The sequence below is a fragment of the Chaetodon auriga genome, chromosome 3 (genome assembly GCF_051107435.1).
Source record: "Chaetodon auriga isolate fChaAug3 chromosome 3, fChaAug3.hap1, whole genome shotgun sequence".
Taxonomy (NCBI): Eukaryota; Metazoa; Chordata; class Actinopteri; order Chaetodontiformes; family Chaetodontidae; genus Chaetodon; species Chaetodon auriga.
In genome coordinates, this window is record NC_135076.1 from 13898491 (window position 1) to 13916652 (window position 18162).

The window sequence follows — 18162 nt, forward strand, 5'->3', positions numbered from 1 at the left end:
AGATGTACCATGACTCCTCATAGACGTACTTCCATCAGTTTCAGTTCCTTTCCTCATGCACCACCATAATGACAAAATTTTATTTTTCTGTGATCCATGACAAGGTATCTTCTCTTTCTAATAATTTACTGACCAACGTTAACAATTCCAACTCCAAAAAAGTAGGGGCGCTGCGTAAAATGTAAGTAAAACACAATATGATAATAAGAATATGATAATTTGACACATACTCAATTGAAAACAGCAACAAAGACAAAATACCAGCAGCATGTTGGGACAGGAGCAACAAAAGACTGGGAAAGTTGTGGAATGCTCCAAAAACACCTGTCTGGAACATTCCACAGGTAAACAGGTTCATTGGTGACAGGTGATAGTATCATGATTGGGTATGAATGAGGCATCCTGGAAAGACTCAGTCATTCACAAACAAGGATGGAGCGAGGTTCACCACTTTGTGAACACATGATTGTATAAAGGAGATTACTAAATTACAGTCAGCAGGTTCCTGTCAAAGGATACTAAAATCAATTCTAAATCAAATGGGCAGCCAGTGTAAGGTCATTAAAATTGGAGTAACGTTCTGCCACATTTTGTACAATTTGGAGTCTGATGATTTCTGATTTACACCTTTCAAAGGACCATTACAACAGTCCCACTGTAAGGAAATAAAGGCCTAATGATAGCTGGAGTGTTGTCTTGATTGTATTCTGGGAATGTTTCTCAGATGGTAGTAACACTGTTTTTGCAACACTGAATTTTTTTATGTTTAGCATTAGCCAATACACATTACATCCATGCAAAAATCCTGTGCAATATTACATATTTCTTAACTATGCTTCTATATTATTTCTACTGTGTATATATTTTCTGCTGTGCAATAGTAAACACTGTATTTTATTATCACTACTATCCTACCACTTATACACTTTTTGTCTGTAATGTGTGTGAGTATCTTGCTGTTATTGCTGCATGTAACAACATAATTGCCCCGGCATGGGATCAACAAAATTATATCTCATCTAACATGACTTGTTAACCTCGTTAGTGTGTTTCTCAAAAGTGAGGTTAGAGACAAAGAGCACACCCAGGTTCCTCCATTTGGTTTATCATTAACTGATAAGGTACTGTGAGAGAACTGGATACTGGCATGTAGGTTGAAGGATGAATGATGTTTTATCAGACTTTAAGTTAGGAACATTTGCTGACGTCCATTTTGTGATACCTGCAAGACAATTTGTGAGACTGGAGAGGTTTGTGGTGTCAGTAGGCTTTACTTGAAGATACAGCTGCGTATTATCCATGTACCAGTGGAATAAAATGTTGTGTCTCTCTATAATGTGGCCATGAGGGAGCATATACAGCAAAAATAAAACTGATCCCATTATTGACCCCTGGGGAACTCCACAATTTACTAAGGGTTAGGGTTAAGGTTTAAGGACTAAGGGGAGATATGACCACCAGTAGAAACAAAAAATGTACAATTTGTCAAGAACAGAACCTTGTCAGATATACTAACCCAGTACTGCAGCCTCTCCATCAGAATTTTCAGGTCAACTGTATCAAAAGCTGTGTTTAAGTGGGCCAGCACAACAGATCATTTGTTACTCTAATATGCACAGTCTCAGTACTGTGATGCTGACTGAAATTTTTCAGAAATGTTGTTTAGTCTCAACGCATCAAAGAGTTGTATGGAGACAGTCAGGAGTTTTGCAATAAACAGTCATTTTGAAATTGGTCCACTTGCGTTCTGGATCAACTTGGAATGGCCAATCAGATTTCAGCGGTGGCCAATGCCACCTCAGGCCACCCGCTGACCATGCTCCTGTTCCCCTACCACCACCATCATGGAAAAATATCAAATTGCTATGAAATTCACATAGCCCTTATATTACTCCCAAGGGGGGTAAACTTATTTGATTTGATTTTAACTTGACCGCATGACCTTTCCTCACAAGTCACGTTTTACTCGAAGAAAAGTGCAGAAATATTTTTAAAAAGCAGAATCAACAGTATTTCTTTTATTTAACATTTCAGCTCCCATGGGCTAGCATAGTGAAGCTTTACATTGCGCTTTAAATTAGAATAACAGATTCATTAAGAATAAAGTCCTCATTCGTGTCTTGGTGTGATTATGGAGAGAAATCAGTGTGCAAAACAAGCACACGTCTTTCATTGTCAGCTAGTCCATGTGAAACAAAAATTTTGGAGAGAAGCTTTATTAAAACACATAAGGCAGCAAGCACAGTCACAATGAATTACAGTCTTCCTCGAGTGAAAGGAAATGCAACTTTAATACAGAAACTCTGACATTACAGGAAAAGAGAAGCAGCTGACTGCTGTGGTTTCCCTGTTCAGCAGTGCGGGTTTTAGCAGTTTCCTGTTAGAGCTGTTTGAAAACCACCTGGTCTGAACTGCAAACATTTTAATGTTTGGATTACATGTCCCTTTAATAACAGATTTTTCTTCTGACTCAGTTTTTGTCCCACGTTTAAATTTTCTGCCTTGCTCCTCTTAATGATATTGCTGTTTTTCTATGTTCATGCCTTTTCAGGGTACACAATAAATGATGGTTTTAGTAAATACATTTAAGTGATACATGATAAATGATAAATAAATAAATTTTAATCTTAAAAATAGTCTTTCACTTGAGTATCAGGCATTATAACCAACATCCATATAAAATCTTCAAACTTCTTCTGCAGTTTAACCAACTTCTCCTCTATGTAGATTAAATGTTGAGCCAGAATTCACGTAATGACTCAGCTTCTGGCACAGATTTAGATCATTGATGAGGATGATAACACAATATCAAAGCAGCATATTTGAGCCCAGTCTCTTTCCCAGTGTGTCAGATACCGGACACAAAGTACCCTTCAGTGTCTGTATGAGATGCACCAGGCTTTCAACTAAAGGGGTAGAGGTTGGGGTAGAGTGGTTGTGGTGCTTTTAGCTGAATGTTAACATGCGGATATTTAGCAAGCACAATGTTTATCATGCCGGCAATTTAAGTTTTGGCATGTTAGCATGCTAACATTTGCTAATTAGTACTAAACACAAAGCACAGCTGAGGCCGATGGGAATATCATTGATTTTAAAGTATTCAACAAATTCAAAAGATTTGATCTCATGGTGGTGCACAATGAAAAGATATTGGGATTCATCGTGAGGGGGACATGAATGTCAATGGCAAATATCATGGCGATCCATCCAATAGTTGCTGAGACATTTCACGCAACTTTAACTTCATGGTGGTGCTAGAGAAAAGGTATGAGTAGATCCAAAATCAGTAGGATTTATCTTTCAGGGACCATGCACAAAAGTACAAAATTTTATGAAAATAGCTGGTGAGAAATTTCAGCCTTGACGTGAAATGATGGACAACTGACAAAGCCGACATTGCCATTCCAAGAATCATGCCACAATTAGCCAAATTCAAGAGTTTAAGAGATGAAATGCTTATTATAGAAGTCAAAGTTTGTCTTTTAGGTCGAAGCTTAGTTTTGAATAAATACCGTATCATTGCTCATTGACATGTATTGTTGGTCTGTCAGTGTCTGACAATGTCACTGAGACACCAAGATTTCTACTTAGTAATAAATAATAAACGTTATTTATATAGCACTTTTATTAATGCTACAAAGGAAAAAATAAAACCAGATACAGCAGATAAATTTAGAAAAAGGCCAAGTAAATGAGCACAGAGGAAGTAAAAAAGATTAAAATAAACTGAATAAGTTCAAGTAGGAATAAAACTAAATAAAATAAAAATAAAATAAAAGCAAGAAGAAAATTAATAAAATCATACACAACCAGTTTGGAGATGAGCAACGACAATTCTTAGCATCAGGTGTTAAACCCTTGATTCCTAACAGTCTGCATAATATTATATAAAATTTGGAGGACTTCCGATTTATCTGAAGGATTTGTTATCAGAGAGGCAGGTTGTGAGATTAGCTAGGCTGCCAGGATCTGAGGGTTTTAAAGGCTGAGTGTCATCTGCATAAAAACAGTAAAACACATCATGATTTTGAATAATCTGGCCAAGAAGTAGCATGTATATAGAAAACAGAAGGGGACCGAGAATTGAGCCTTGGGGACACCACAAACCATCTGAGCCACCAAGGAAGAAGAGTAACCCAGTGTGAGTGACAAATGTTCTTTTGAAGAGTTATGTGTAAGATCCAAATCTAATGAGCAGTTTGCCTCTCTGTGGTACTACCTGCAGGTCAGTTAGTCAAAAGAAGCAACTTAATCACAAGTACAATTTTTTAGCACTCTTGCTGCCAGAAATTACATAAATTTTGCCAGCTTTTTAGAAAATCTTGTTATTTTGCAAGAAATAGTTGTAATTTTTAGAAACTGCAAGTCCTCCAGATGATAATTGCAATTATTTTGGTGGGGTTTGTTGTGGTCACCATTCACATTGTTGCTTTTTGCTGTGACGGATATTGTTGGATTCATGCTCGTGGATTCTGACTGTTGTCCTGAATGAACTGAATCACACTATTTCTTAATTGTACAACATGCTCCCACTGCAACGTGACTGCAACTTTTATAGGCTCGAGAATATCCTTCAGGTGTCCAATATCTATATAAACCTTTCTGAATCAATCTGTTAATCTTCTATCACTGTTATAAGGCAATATGGCTGACAAAGCCATCTTTTTCTCAGGGTTCATAAATTCAGTGATGTTTTCCTGTATTAATGTGTCATGAGTGATGACATTCCTTCATAATTTGATATGAATCGATGTTATTATGTCCTTTGTCTTCATCTCTGCAGAATTGATTTTAAGATTTAATACAGAACCCATTTTCAGCCTCCTTCAACCCACCTTATGTAATAGACCCATGTTCAGCCATAGATCTCATAACAGTATACTTGTGGGTGTTTCAAGGTCCAGAATAGCGACCAAAGATAACAGAGGTTTTGCAGTCAAACACTCAGAGCTTTGGATCATCCTCACAGGCATTCATGCCAACAAAATCAGTTCTATCATTTAAATCTTCTTAAAAACTACAACATGTGCAAGCATCCTTTAAGATTTTGGAGGAACTCTAGTCTGGTGGTTTTTTAATTTACTTAGCCAACAAACTAAACCACTTGCATAGATGAACTGTATGAACTTTAACTTTTATTTCAGAGAATGTACTTTTATAGACTTGTTTTATGATTTTTATTGTGTTTCAGTTTTATGGTTTACTTTATTTGATATGTAAAGGCATTTGCTGAACGTTGTGTGATGCCATGATGGGTTTGGATAATGCCACAGCAATACTTGATCTTCACCATTTTTTGAGGGGCTATATGCTGGACTATTTCTCTGCAGTGAGTAAAAAGCTGCTGCTACTTGCCAAGAAATGCTCCTAAGCTAAGCTAAGCTAAGCTAGGCGCCTGTTGTACGTTGCCTGTGTTGGACAAACAGGATCAGATATTGAACTACAGAAAGTGTACAAGAAAAGAAAAAAAAAGTAAAAGTAAGAAACATCAGTAAGACAAGATCAAGTACCACTGTGTCATTGTCGACACCCATCATAACAGGATACAGTTGCCAAACAGCCAAATCAGGTCAAGTCAAACGTTATTATAGGTCAGTATCACAAGCAAGCCTCAAATGGCTGTAATGAGCAACGTCAGCAAAAAAATGGTCACATTTGACTGCATGTTCAGTGCTGCTGAAACAATTAGTTCATTAATTAGTTATCAATTCATTGTTTTTAAGATTTTTTTTAAGCAAAAATGTCAAGATTTCTCTTGGTACAACTTCTCACAAGAATATTTTCACATTTTCTTTGATGGTAAACTGAATATCTTTTTTGTTCTGTTGGTCAGACAAAACAAGACATCTAAGACATTTTGAAGTTGTCAATTTGATTGCTGTGAAATTATGATTTTGCAGACTTTAACACTATCAATGATTCTAATTGTTACTTGCAGCCCTCTAATAACAACTAGTACAGTATGTAGCAAGAAGACAATACAGTAATTCATATTTTAAACACACAAAGTAATCAATACATTATTACTGAATAATTTCTATCTGCCTCAAGCACACACACACACACACACACACACACACACACACACACACACACACCACAAGGGTCATGTGCTGCAGAAAGTAGGTTACTTTAATTCTCCAGCAGGTCCCTGCATTCCTCAACAGCTCCTTCACCATCCTTTGGTTTTTGGTCATGCACCTCTGGGTGTACACCCAATCTGACACTCTCACCATACACACCTGAGTGGCTTTTTTGAGGGAGGAACCTTGAAGGGAATTTTCATGGCACGTGCACACCTCACATGCATGTGCACGCTCATAAAGAAGGTGTATGGAGGCGAAGCAGCTGCTGAGTATTGAAGAAGGCTGTCAGCACATTCCTCTTTCACTGAGTGGAAGCAACTGGACTGAATGGAGTAGCAGTGGTGAGTCTTTCGTGATTTTAATTCAGCGTTCTTATTAGAATAAAACACTGCAGATTAATCACTGGTAGAGTGTTTTACAAAACTCTAATCAGCTGAATCAGACACATTAGTAGACTATTCAGATATTATAGATTATTATTATCAGATATTTTAGATTATTCACAATAATGTACCAAATTAAATTCTACCATTGATTACACATATAAAAATATATTGAAGATCAAGATCCCACTTTCTCCAGTTTGTATTTACAGTTGAAAGAAATCAAATGAGGACAGGTTTCAATCAGAGAAAAAATATTCATAAATAAATATTCATTATTTATTTATTTTTTTGTCACCTGAAACTACTCTGAGTCATACATTTTAAATTACTCCTGGAGAATAATACTCAAAGCAATCTTTTCAATCATTACTTTACTGGAGCACTTATTATATTAATGCACACACAGCATTTGTCAGCAGCCCATATGAGCATCTCTCTGGTCAGGTTCAGCTATAGTAAGATGAAGACACGCAGTAAATTTAATGAAAGGTTGTGGTCTTGTTTTGCCATGGTGGGGATTAAGTAAGGAAAGCTTGGTTCAGGGAAAGATCATCATTGTTAATGCTGGGAAAATATCGATCAAAACAAAGCACTGACTGCATTGGATTGATTGCGTGTCAGAGTCAGATGCTTCGTATGTCCAAACTCCTCTTGTCTTTTGCGGCGGTATAAGAATGTGAGGCTACTTTGTAGCTAGTTCTGTGCTAGTTCTGACCATAATCACAGGCATTTTAAGTTTTCTATGATGTAATAGATGCTGTTGCTTAACTAAGAAAATATTCAAAGATTTTCATGACAGGAAGCAAAAGAATTGATGGGAAGAAGGAAATGTGGTCATAAAGGAGGTCTTTAATTTATCCTGAAGGTTTAAATCATTAATTAATTGTTGGTTAAAAAAAAAAAAAAAAAAAAATCAGCAAAAATACATTATTTTATTTTACATCATTCAATTCAATTCTGTGCTCGTGACCTTTGTTTGATAAAATTCCTTCGTACACACAGGAAGGCTAAAACAATTCCAATACCACATCCAAGCTAGCATGCCGGGCCAGTAGGTGGCGATAAAGTCAACATTAAGGATGCGTCAACTACTGGAGAAGAACATTCTGAGCATGTGTAGTGATCTTATTTTTGGGGGGGGAAAAGTGACTAAAAATAATGAAACAAAAAAAAAAAAAAATTATTTATTTGTATATTTTTTTTAGTCGTTGATCCATACATGAACCAACAATGGCCATGTTCAAATTGAGGTGATGACATCATTTTCGTACCTAAAATGGCCCTTGTGTGTGAACAAGAGGTTCAAACCAGATGACCAATGTAGTAAAATATCTGTTTGTGTGTGGTCAAGACCTTAGTTTGGCTTCCCAATGTATCTTTCCAGTGTACAAACAAAGCAGCTACTCTGTGGGTGAAAGTTAAAGACACCTTTCAACCACCAGTAGCACTAAGGAACAACGTTTTTATGAGCAGATCCACTTTCCACCCAGTTTGGCAACAAGATCCGCATTCCCGGCAACAGTTTTATTCCACTAATTTAGAGTCAGTAATGTGCCACAAAACATAACTATGCGCCAACAAAGGCAAGGAACAAGGAAATGGAAAAAGGTTTTAACATGTTTGTTTCGTGGAAACTCCCCAGAGAACGTTCAAAAGCACCCTGTGGAGTATTTGACCACTTGTAGCTGGAGTGAGCAATCTAATAACAAGTGGGTTTTGGTTGAGCATGCACACACACATGGCGACATGACAGACATTGCTCCCGCCAGCTTCATGCTCTTCTAGTGACGGACAGTTGTTGGCAGTGACAGTCAAAGAAATGCAGCCGTGCATCAGCAAAGGCACTGAAGAAGACTGCAATCTTCCAAAAAATGGCTGTGAACGGCACACACTCAAACAGGCTTTGCAGATGTTTTGGAAGGAAAATGGGTTCAAGATTTTGTTTACAAGAAAATTTCACCGGATAATTTTTGGTTCGAGTCTGTAAATGGTCAATGGACTGAAATCCAAAGCTGGGGATTGAACTGCCAACCATACGGAAGTCAAGGATAAAATATGATTTGTTTGTTTACTTCTAACTTAATTACTTTATTTTGTCTTTGTCTCTGGGGAAATTACATGAAGCAACAAATATTAAACGTTATTCTTTCACACTTCAAACTAAGTAAGTAAAGTTTTAATTATATAACACTTTCTAGCTGCTTCACACACAAAAAATGAATAAAGAAGGAAGAATACATCACATTATAAAACACAGAACAATGAGAGACAGACCAGACAAAAAATAATAATGACATTAAAATAAACCAAAACAGGACTCCAGTCCTGGAGTCTTGCCTGCAAAGATGAGTCTTTAGAAGCAGCTTGAAAACAGCCCAAAGATTCAGCACATCTGACCGAGCGGGGACGATGATTCCAGAGGGCTGGGACAGAAACAGCAAAGACTCCATCAGCTTTTGTTTCCAGGTAGATCAGGGCATGGATAACCAGTGCCTTTTTACCACTAACTCATCTACTTCCTGTCACAAGGTATCACATTTGAGATGTCGAAATCCTCAGGCTATCACCTATAATAGATTACAAACAGTATGCTGAAGGGTTTGTGTTTCCATCAGTTGTTCAGTGGTCACTGATTGACTCTCATTCACTCTGACAGATTCCAAACATCTGGATCCGCCAAACTACAAGACAAAGTGCACCAAAGTAGAATCATGGAAAAGCAGTCTGCCAGTGAGCCATCCAGTTCAGGCTTCGTCTGGGCTGACTACGCAGTCTTTGCTGCCATGTTGTTCGTGTCTATGGCCATCGGAATCTTCCAGGCCCTGAGGAAGAGCCGCACAGAGGCCAGAGCTGATGACTTCTTCACTGGTGGTCGGAGCATGCCAGCAGTGCCTGTTGGGCTGTCGCTCTGTGCTAGTTTTATGTCAGCAGTCCAGGTTCTGGGTGTTCCTTCTGAGACTTCTCGTTACGGCTTTAAATTCCTCTACATGTGTCTGGGACAAAGCATCAACTCCCTGCTGACAGCTTATCTCTTCCTGCCAGTTTTCTTTCGACTGGGCATCACCAGCACCAATCAGGTTATAATGAACAGTACCCCGGTTAATTTCAGATTCTTCTAACCTGATCTAAAGACTGCAGTTTTGTGTTGTTTAGAAATAATATATTCTAAAGGAATTATCAAAGGAACAGCGACATTTTATTAGTTTTCAATGATAGTGCACTTGTCAGGAGAACCATTAAAGACAGAGGAGGTATTTCTAACCAGTGCAGAGACAGGGTCGACATTTCTCTCACACGGTGTTGAAATGCACCTGTGGGTCATTAAACATGATGAATAGAAGAGGTGGGGAAGGATGAGGGATGCGTGCAGAGATACTCTGCTGTGTTATAACTCCAGCCTTCTGTCTGTCACAGTACCTGAAGATGAGATTTGGCAGAGGGATGCAGCTGTTGGGGAGTATCCAGTTTATTGTGGCGACGGTAAGACAGACATGACTGTGTTCTCTCATACTCTGCGCTATAAGTTGAATGTCACCTTGTCTCGACTTTAATCATGCAAATATTTGCTTTGGCTCAGAGTCACACTGTGTTTGCCAAGTCAACTCCAGGGAAGCAGTCCTTTGATTTGCACAAGCCAAGCATGACTCCAAAGCTTCTTTAATCCAGTGACTATCACTGTTGTTTCCTTTGTCTTAGCTGCTTTACACAGGGATCGTCATCTATGCACCTGCCTTGATCCTCAACCAAGGTAAGAGACATCACCTGTTGCCCCTCTGTCTGTATGCATCAATGGAATGTCTTCAACCATTTGGATCTTTTATTTTGGCCTATCACTCACAAACAATAGCCGACTATCTCCAACAACACACAACTTAATCACAGCATATACGTGTATTACTACTCAGACACCAAGACATGGCAAAGGGTGGAGTAGCTGGACACAGAGGAATATAAATCTGTTTATCATCTGTGTAATCGTTGTAACAGATTATTTGATCAGATCTTTTCCTGTCCTTAGTTTAGGGCAAGGTGCAACAAAAATTAACTAAACTGCTTATTGCAAGAATAGGATGTGTGAAGAGACTTTGGAGAAATATGAGCCAAAGAAGTTATTTTAATTGTATTGTTATGTTTCTGACATGCTCAAAGCAACATTGCACCATTTCTGTCTGCTATTAGCTGTACTGTATGAGGTTAACCTTAAGGTTAACCCCATTACTGCTTCATCTAAATATTGAGCAGTGTGGACGAAGCTTGTTTTCAGGTGAGGGCTGTCAACATCAGTTATTAGTTATCAATAAGATGTTAAATACTCCATATAACACATTATCACCTGTGTTTCTTTGTCATTTCAGCTACTGGACTCAACTTGTGGGTGTCTCTGTTTTCTACTGGGATCATTTGCACCCTGTACACCACGCTGGTGAGGACACTTGTTTATTTACATCTCATCAACCCGATATTGTGCTTAGAGTATGCACTCTTAAACAAACAGGACTGGGTTCTGCTCAAACCCAAAAGTGCATCCAGATATGCGTATTGGCACGGTGCAGCACGGTCTGTCCTCTGACAGACCTCTTAACAACGCCACAGGCCTCTTCCCCAGGGACTTGGACAAATGTACAGAATTTCTTAAAGTTAATAGTAAGGTTATTGGGACTCATTACTGATATGATATGAAGTGTGAATGTAATGTGAACAGTACTGGAACTACTGGAACAGCATAAGAAATGAATACATGTTGCCCTTAATCTGCTTTTGTCTGTCTCTCCCATAATCTGTCTGTAACAGGGTGGCATGAAAGCTGTGATCTGGACTGATGTGTTCCAGATTCTTGTCATGTTGTCGGGCTTTGTGGCTGTTTTCATTCATGGCACAGTCCTGGTTGGTGGTCCTGCACGGGTACTGGACATCGCCAAGAATGGATCGCGCATTAATTTCAATGAGTAAAAACACTGTTTTTTTCCGATTTGACTGAAGAAACAGACATTTGACTAAAGAAATCTCAACTCCAGTCCACGTAGCAGCTTTTTCAAGAGCTTTCAACCAAATCTCACACTTTGGTGGACAGACTTTGCTCATAGGTTGTCACAGAACCAAAGTATGCAACTTTGGTTTTGTGACAGGTTGAACTGCATCAGTTACATTTCTGTTCAAAGACGGTCTTCACGAGATATTGTGAAAAGCTCTGGAAAAAGCTCGTACGTGGACCTGGAGTTAAGAGTTTTTGTCAAACTATACTTAGAGGTTATGACCACAGAATATGACCATATTTAAATGTACTGAATATGGAAAATATTTTTATATGTACAATGCAAAGAGGCTGTAAAGAGTGGAGTGTCACTGATTTGTTCAATCATGTTTTCTACTAGCTTTGACCTTGATCCGCGGCAGCGCTATACTTTCTGGAGCCTGACTGTTGGGGGTTCAATGGTTTGGCTGTCCATGTATGGAGTGAACCAAGCTCAAGTCCAGCGTTACATCTCCTGCAGATCAGAAAGAGAGGCTCAGTGGTGAGTGAGTGGAGCCCTGTTAGTACTTGAAGATCTACTGTATTAAAAGCTTTCATGAAGTTGACTTTATAGAATTAGAAAAGCAGCTACAGGTTTCTAGAGACATTCTGAGGCTTGGTCAAGGCCAAGACATGAATCAACCCACCTCTGCATTGTGATCATTGTGAGGAATGTCACATCAAAAAGGCAGGCAGGGGTCAAAACCAGGAGATGAAGCAGTGCAGGCAAACAGATCCAATGAGGAGCAGGTGAGGAAATCTAAGCTCCAAGAGTGAGGCAATACAGCACAAAACAAGCAGGTCAGACAAACAGCTGAACAAACCATTGGAAAGCTCGGCAATGCACACTATACAATCCTGAGGAGCAAAGCATTTTATAGGCAAGGCATTGGTAAAGATCTAATTTTTCAGAAATGACATTAAAAAACATACAGCAGCCTGCCAGGCTTCACCAGATTGCTTGAAATAATAGATTTTATGATTATTGAACCATCATCGGGGCATTCTTCTCTTTCCTGGTGGGTAAATGATGTTGCTTTTGATTGCAGGGCGATGTTTGTGAACCAAGTGGGTCTGCTCCTGATTGTGTCCAGTGCAGGAATCTGTGGAATTGTCATGTTTGCTTATTACTTCAACTGTGATCCACTGCAGTCTGGGAGGATTTCTGCCCCTGACCTGGTACTCAAGACACTCCAGAATAAATATTCCTACTGATGCAAGACTTTGGCATGATGTGTTTAGAAATGTGATTATGGTCAAATCCGCTGAAAGCCGAAGAGTAATTTATAGATTGTAAGCAGGATTACCTTTTATTGTTTGGTGCCTCAGGAATATGAGAAAATCATTCATTTGCAAAATGAACAGTGAATTGATTTTATTTAATGAACAGGAAATCATTTCTTTTTTACCCAACACAGACATTTACTTTGTCTCTATTTCCCCCTCTCTCTTGTCTGATGAAGTATATGCCGTACTTTGTGTTGGACATATTCAGAAGTCACCCTGGCTTTCCGGGTCTTTTCCTCGCCTGTGCATACAGCGGGACTCTGAGGTATTTCAGACTTGGTTTCTAAACTTATGACAGGTTTCCCCCGAACACTGTAGGAAAAATTAAACAGTAGAATTTTCAATTTTCTGCTACTTTTTTCTTACACAGAGGGAAATATTGTGCTTTTCACTCCACCACATTTATTTGACAGCTATAGTTAGTAGTAACTTTTCAGGTTAAGATTAATCTGTTTTGACTATTTGAGATTCAAAGAGGGACATTTAACCATTGTGTGTTTTTCACACACAAAAAAGCAAAAATTAAAGTCAGGAATATGAATGCAAATTTATGAACAGAAGGTAGTTTTTCTTATTTCCTGCTGCATTAATCATCTCACTGCCCCTCAGATTTATCCTGTGACCCTTTGGAGGGGCCTGACCCCTAGTTTAGGAACCACTGGACTAAACTACCTGACTGCACTGTATATAAAATATTTATAAACTAACTTCACCATGAGTGGCTACAACTGTGAAATGTTACGTATACATACATTACACAACGCATTTTTGTAGGTACATTTACTTTTTATACTTTAAATACATTTTTCTGCAGATACTTCTGTATTTTTAGTAAGATTTATTATTCATTATTCAATAATAATAGGACTGAAAGGACTTTTGCTTATAATAGAGTATATTTTAACACTGTTGCATTAGTACTTTTCATTTTTTGAAATAGCAGGATGCCACTACAGGGAACTATTTCCATACAACAAAAATAGGAGAATTTGAAATTTTCTAATTATGGCGACCCCTAGTGGTAGTGCCAAAAATACTGTGGCAGGAGCCTGTGCCTGCTGCTGTCTTATTGGCTCTATATTTGGTACAGTCTCATAGCTTTTTGCATTTACTTTTCTTCAGAACTTTTAAAGTAGTACTTTGTGTAGTTTCAGGATGTTAAAAAAAAAAAAAAAAAGAGCATTGTGCCTGATAATCTAATGTCTAAACATGGCCAGTGTGCTGCTGTAGTAGGACAACTGTTGACCACAAGTCTTTTTCACAGCACTGCCTCCACGAGTATCAACGCAATGGCTGCAGTAACGATGGAGGACCTGCTGCGGCCTCATCTGCTCCACATGAGCCAGAAGAAACTGATCCTCATTTCCAGAGGACTGTGTAGGCTGACTCTCTCTGACTTTATCCACTTCATTCAGTTGTTTTACTCTCGCATGTATTCTTAAACCCACCTTTGTTTTAAAACCAAAAGATCATGATATTAGGCAGAAAAGTGTCATATTACATTTCACATTGACTCAGTGGGAGATGATACCCCTTCCTGTTTATTTTGGTACCACGTTGGATGCAAAAGATAACATTTTGATGGTTCGTTACCTTAGTATTAATTCTGTTTTTTCTCAAAGCCTTGCTGTATGGAGTTGGTTGCATCACAGTTGCTGCTCTCTCCTCCTTCCTGGACTGGGGAGTACTTCAGGTATATTAACTAAATAATACCATATTGCATGATATTTAATGAATTGTGCAACCTCCAGTCCTTTGTACAAATGCAGCTTTGACAGAGCTTTAAGTAGAACACAATGTGCAGTCCTCACACAAACCATAGTGAAAGCAAGAACTCTGTGGGTAAGTTAATTTTCTGACCTCTGGGTTGATGGTCAATGGTTCAGGTTGAACTCCAGTTTAAGATTTACTTTATATTGTGTCGTAATGTGGAATGTTTGGCTGCGTGTCCAAAACTGCTTGTGTCTTCTCTGCTCAGGGCTCTTTCACTGTCATGGGTGTGGTCAGCGGTCCATTACTGGGCGTATTCATTTTGGGTATCTTTGTCCCAGCAACAAACAGGCTGGTGAGTGAGTAGATCTGTCCTGTGTTGTACCCCGTAGTTCTTTGATTATCCAGGAAAACTCAGAAACTTTCATCATGGAGCGTGCTTTAAATCCTTAAAGTAAAAAACAGAAGCAAGGAGTGTGCTCTGTTTGACAAAAATAACTTGCGATAGATCACAAAATTTGTTAACACAGATGTGCCACATCCCATTTTCCTCAAACCGCCTCACGTCATCTGTGACAGCTTGTACTTGATCTTTCAGGGAGCGTTCCTGGGAATATTGATGGGCTTCTGCGTCTCTCTGTGGCTGGCTGTTGGTTCAACTCTTTACCCGCCCAGTGAGGAGACCATGGGTGTCCTGCCCAGCTTTGTAGGCGAGTGTGGACCCAGCAACATCACTCAGAGCAGCAGCTCTACCCAGGATCAAAACTCCATCTCCATCCAGCTGCGCCCCAATAACCAGGGGTCAGTGAGTCCAACAAGGCCACGCAACTGCTTTTTCCCCATGTGGTTTGCATTGATTAAACATGGAGATCAATATCAGTAATCGCAATTTCTTTGTGCTGAAACAAAGTCAAGTTGAAATAGGAAATGTGAAATTTAGCCTGAATTGTGTAATTTACATATTAAATCAGATTAAATAAAGAAAATAAGTCCTGAGACAGGCCTAGATAGAAGTTAGAGCAATAAAACTGCCTTTTCCAAAACTAGGGGCCTGCATAACTTCTACTCCATGTCCTACCTCTACTTCGGTGCCATGGCGACAAGTGCGGTGGTGATAGCTGGGCTGATAGTGAGCTATGCAACAGGTAAGAAGATACAAACACTAAAGTCACAATTGAAAACTGTTGACACACACTGGCACATTATTCAGAACCTGTTTTAATTGCCAGTGTTTTAGATTTCTCAACCAACATTCAAGGAAACCCAACACTGCTGCTATACAATAAAAGCCTATAAAGTTCTGTTTATGATACTATATTAGAAGAGCGTGATTCAGCTCGGAAAGCTGAACAAGAACTGTTGTGTCTCTCCACACACAGGGCCAACAAAGAGGGATCATATTAAAGAGGGCTTGTTATGGTGGGATCTGAACAAAAAGCAAGTAGAGGTCCCATCAGGGTCCAGAGTAAGTACTATATCACAAGCCTGTGACTTAGCTGCCCCTTGTTTCATTTGTGAGGTGCAGAAAAGTAGGAGAACTGAAGTAGGAGAACAGGATGAACCAAACATCTCAATGAAAGCAGGCGATTTGTTATCTATTTGTTATCTTCAGCTACTCAGCACACTGGACTGATGGCTTCACATCTTCTGCATGAGGCTGCATATTTTCCCAGTTTAATGTGGATTTCCTCCAGCTGCTCTTTCTGTCTTCCACTGTTCAAACACACCTGAGATTCTTAATGAAGGGTTTTGTTCCAAACTGGTATATATCCATTTTGTAAATTGTACAGCAAAATGTCCCAACTCAGACTCTAACCCCTGTATTTATCAATAGATCATTTTGGAGCAGATTTATATTGACGCAGCATGGATGAATGTGAATGTGTTGGCTGACTGTGTTTGTTTTAAAAGACTAGAACAATGTCCAAGATGTTTCCATGCCTTCCGCACAATGCATGCTGGGATACACATCAGAGCCTGGATAGCAATAACCAGGTAAAGAAATAAATGATTAAATTATAAATTATCACTTAGGGAATGTGTGATTCTTTTAAGTTGGAAGCATACTGAAGGTATGGATGTAATGTAATGAATGGCAGATGTGTGTGTAGCATCATATCTAAAGCTTCTCTGGAAGATCAGTTCAGTTTTTCTGGTTTAAAAGCAGCATCTTGGTCTTTTTTGCAGGGTGACAAGGCAGCAGATAAACCACACCTTGTGCCTCTGAGGGACCTGCATAAAGAAGATTCAAATGAAAACGAGGAAGGACTAACAGATGTTGGGAATATTAAATCACCACTCACAGTTTAGATGTTGGACAACTGATGACATTTCCTGCCTTGTAGCCGTAACCTTTCTCAGTACTTGTCTTTTCTTTTCCATTCAATTCAGCTCTTAAATCCTAAAATCCGCCATATAATAACAGTTCTGTTTAGTTAAAACAAAAGACAATTTAATAAAAAAATCTTTTCCTTAAAATGTGAATGAAGGTCTTTCTAATGTGCTAAGGAATGTATAGACTCTACTCAAATACCCTCTGGTGTTGCTTGAATTCCTTTAATGTTGGAAGACTCTTTCATCAGGACATTCAACCTGGTATGTCCCATATCTGGAGCAAAGCACACCTGTGCTTCAACCAGTGTTCATGGATATGTGACAGGAAGAGTCTGGGCTGTGTGTGCATTAACAGTAAGTCAGCTCTTGTTTCCTTGTTCTCCACTCTGAGCTCAGGTCTTCTCTTTATGTTCTCTTAAGCTTCCTCTTAAATGCACAACGAAGTAGTTTGACTATGTTGATATGACTCCTGTAAATGGGAGATCTCCCTGCCAGTTATGGCTTTCCACATAAATGTGGAGTGCAGAAGGAGTTGTAAAGATATCTGATGCATTTTCAGCCACAGTAGGTCTTATAAAAGCTAACAAGTTCATAGTTCAATGCTCATCCAGCCCGTACACAGCCAGCATCTGTCAGCATGTGTTGCACTAAGATAAGTGGTAGGCAGCCCCCTCATTACAATGATTCAACCCAATTCACTATAAACAGCAGCGTTATATGCGAACAAACTCTACTATATCCTGAAGTGGATGCACAGAAGCAAATGAAGAGACATGAAAGACATCTTCTGTTGTGTGAATAGTTTATTACTATGACTATGTGGATATAAGGTGCTCCCTTGAGCTTGACTGATTGCTGCTGCTCACGTCTGCTCAGCCAATGATCGGCTCCAGTTTCAGTTAAAGTAACCGGTAACTTTTTTTTTATTCTCTTTGTTTATTAACTCATTTTATCCATCCAACTAGTAACTAAAGCTGTCAGACAAGTGTAGTGGTATAAAACTTTGACTCGGAAATGTAGTGGAGTAGAATTATGAAGTTGCGTAAAATGGAAATACTCAAGTATAAGTATCTCCAATTTGTACCTAAGTACAGTACTTGAATCCATGTAGTTAGTTAGATTCCGCCACTGTGAAGGATCCAGTTTTATGAATTTGTATTTTGTGTCATGAAGTCAGGAGACGGATGCAGAGAGCAGCTTCAAGAGGTTTAATTTTATTTATCTCTACATTAATATCATATCTGACTATTGCTTCATGGCTGCTTCTGATTCATTCACATCTCAGTGTTATATAACTTTATTTTTGTGAATCTCTATCATCTTGAAGTTTTTTAGTTTATTTTCTGGT

General features: G+C 38.8%; 1 protein-coding gene across 1 annotated transcript; it reads left to right on the top strand.

The window, feature by feature from the left end:
• The first annotated feature begins 6080 nt into the window (after positions 1 to 6080).
• Positions 6081 to 16961, top strand: slc5a5 (solute carrier family 5 member 5). Its single transcript, XM_076726361.1, has 17 exons — positions 6081 to 6427; positions 9129 to 9549; positions 9887 to 9952; positions 10169 to 10220; positions 10828 to 10895; positions 11264 to 11418; positions 11845 to 11985; positions 12533 to 12662; positions 12947 to 13035; positions 14035 to 14147; positions 14393 to 14463; positions 14749 to 14835; positions 15079 to 15281; positions 15528 to 15625; positions 15860 to 15945; positions 16392 to 16475; positions 16668 to 16961. Exons 2-17 carry the CDS (start codon positions 9184 to 9186, stop codon positions 16788 to 16790), a joined length of 1932 nt encoding a protein of 643 aa, XP_076582476.1. The 5' UTR covers positions 6081 to 6427; positions 9129 to 9183; the 3' UTR covers positions 16791 to 16961.
• Positions 16962 to 18162: the final 1201 nt, after the last annotated feature.

Bases quoted from the DNA above. Each gene is read 5' to 3' on its own strand.
- slc5a5 (XM_076726361.1), top strand. From the start codon at position 9,184: ATGGAAAAGCAGTCTGCCAGTGAGCCATCCAGTTCAGGCTTCGTCTGG. The intron at 11,986-12,532 runs GTGAGTGAGTGG...TTTTGATTGCAG, and splicing joins TCAGAAAGAGAGGCTCAGTG to GGCGATGTTTGTGAACCAAG. The intron at 14,148-14,392 runs GTAGGCTGACTC...TTTTTCTCAAAG, and splicing joins CCTCATTTCCAGAGGACTGT to CCTTGCTGTATGGAGTTGGT.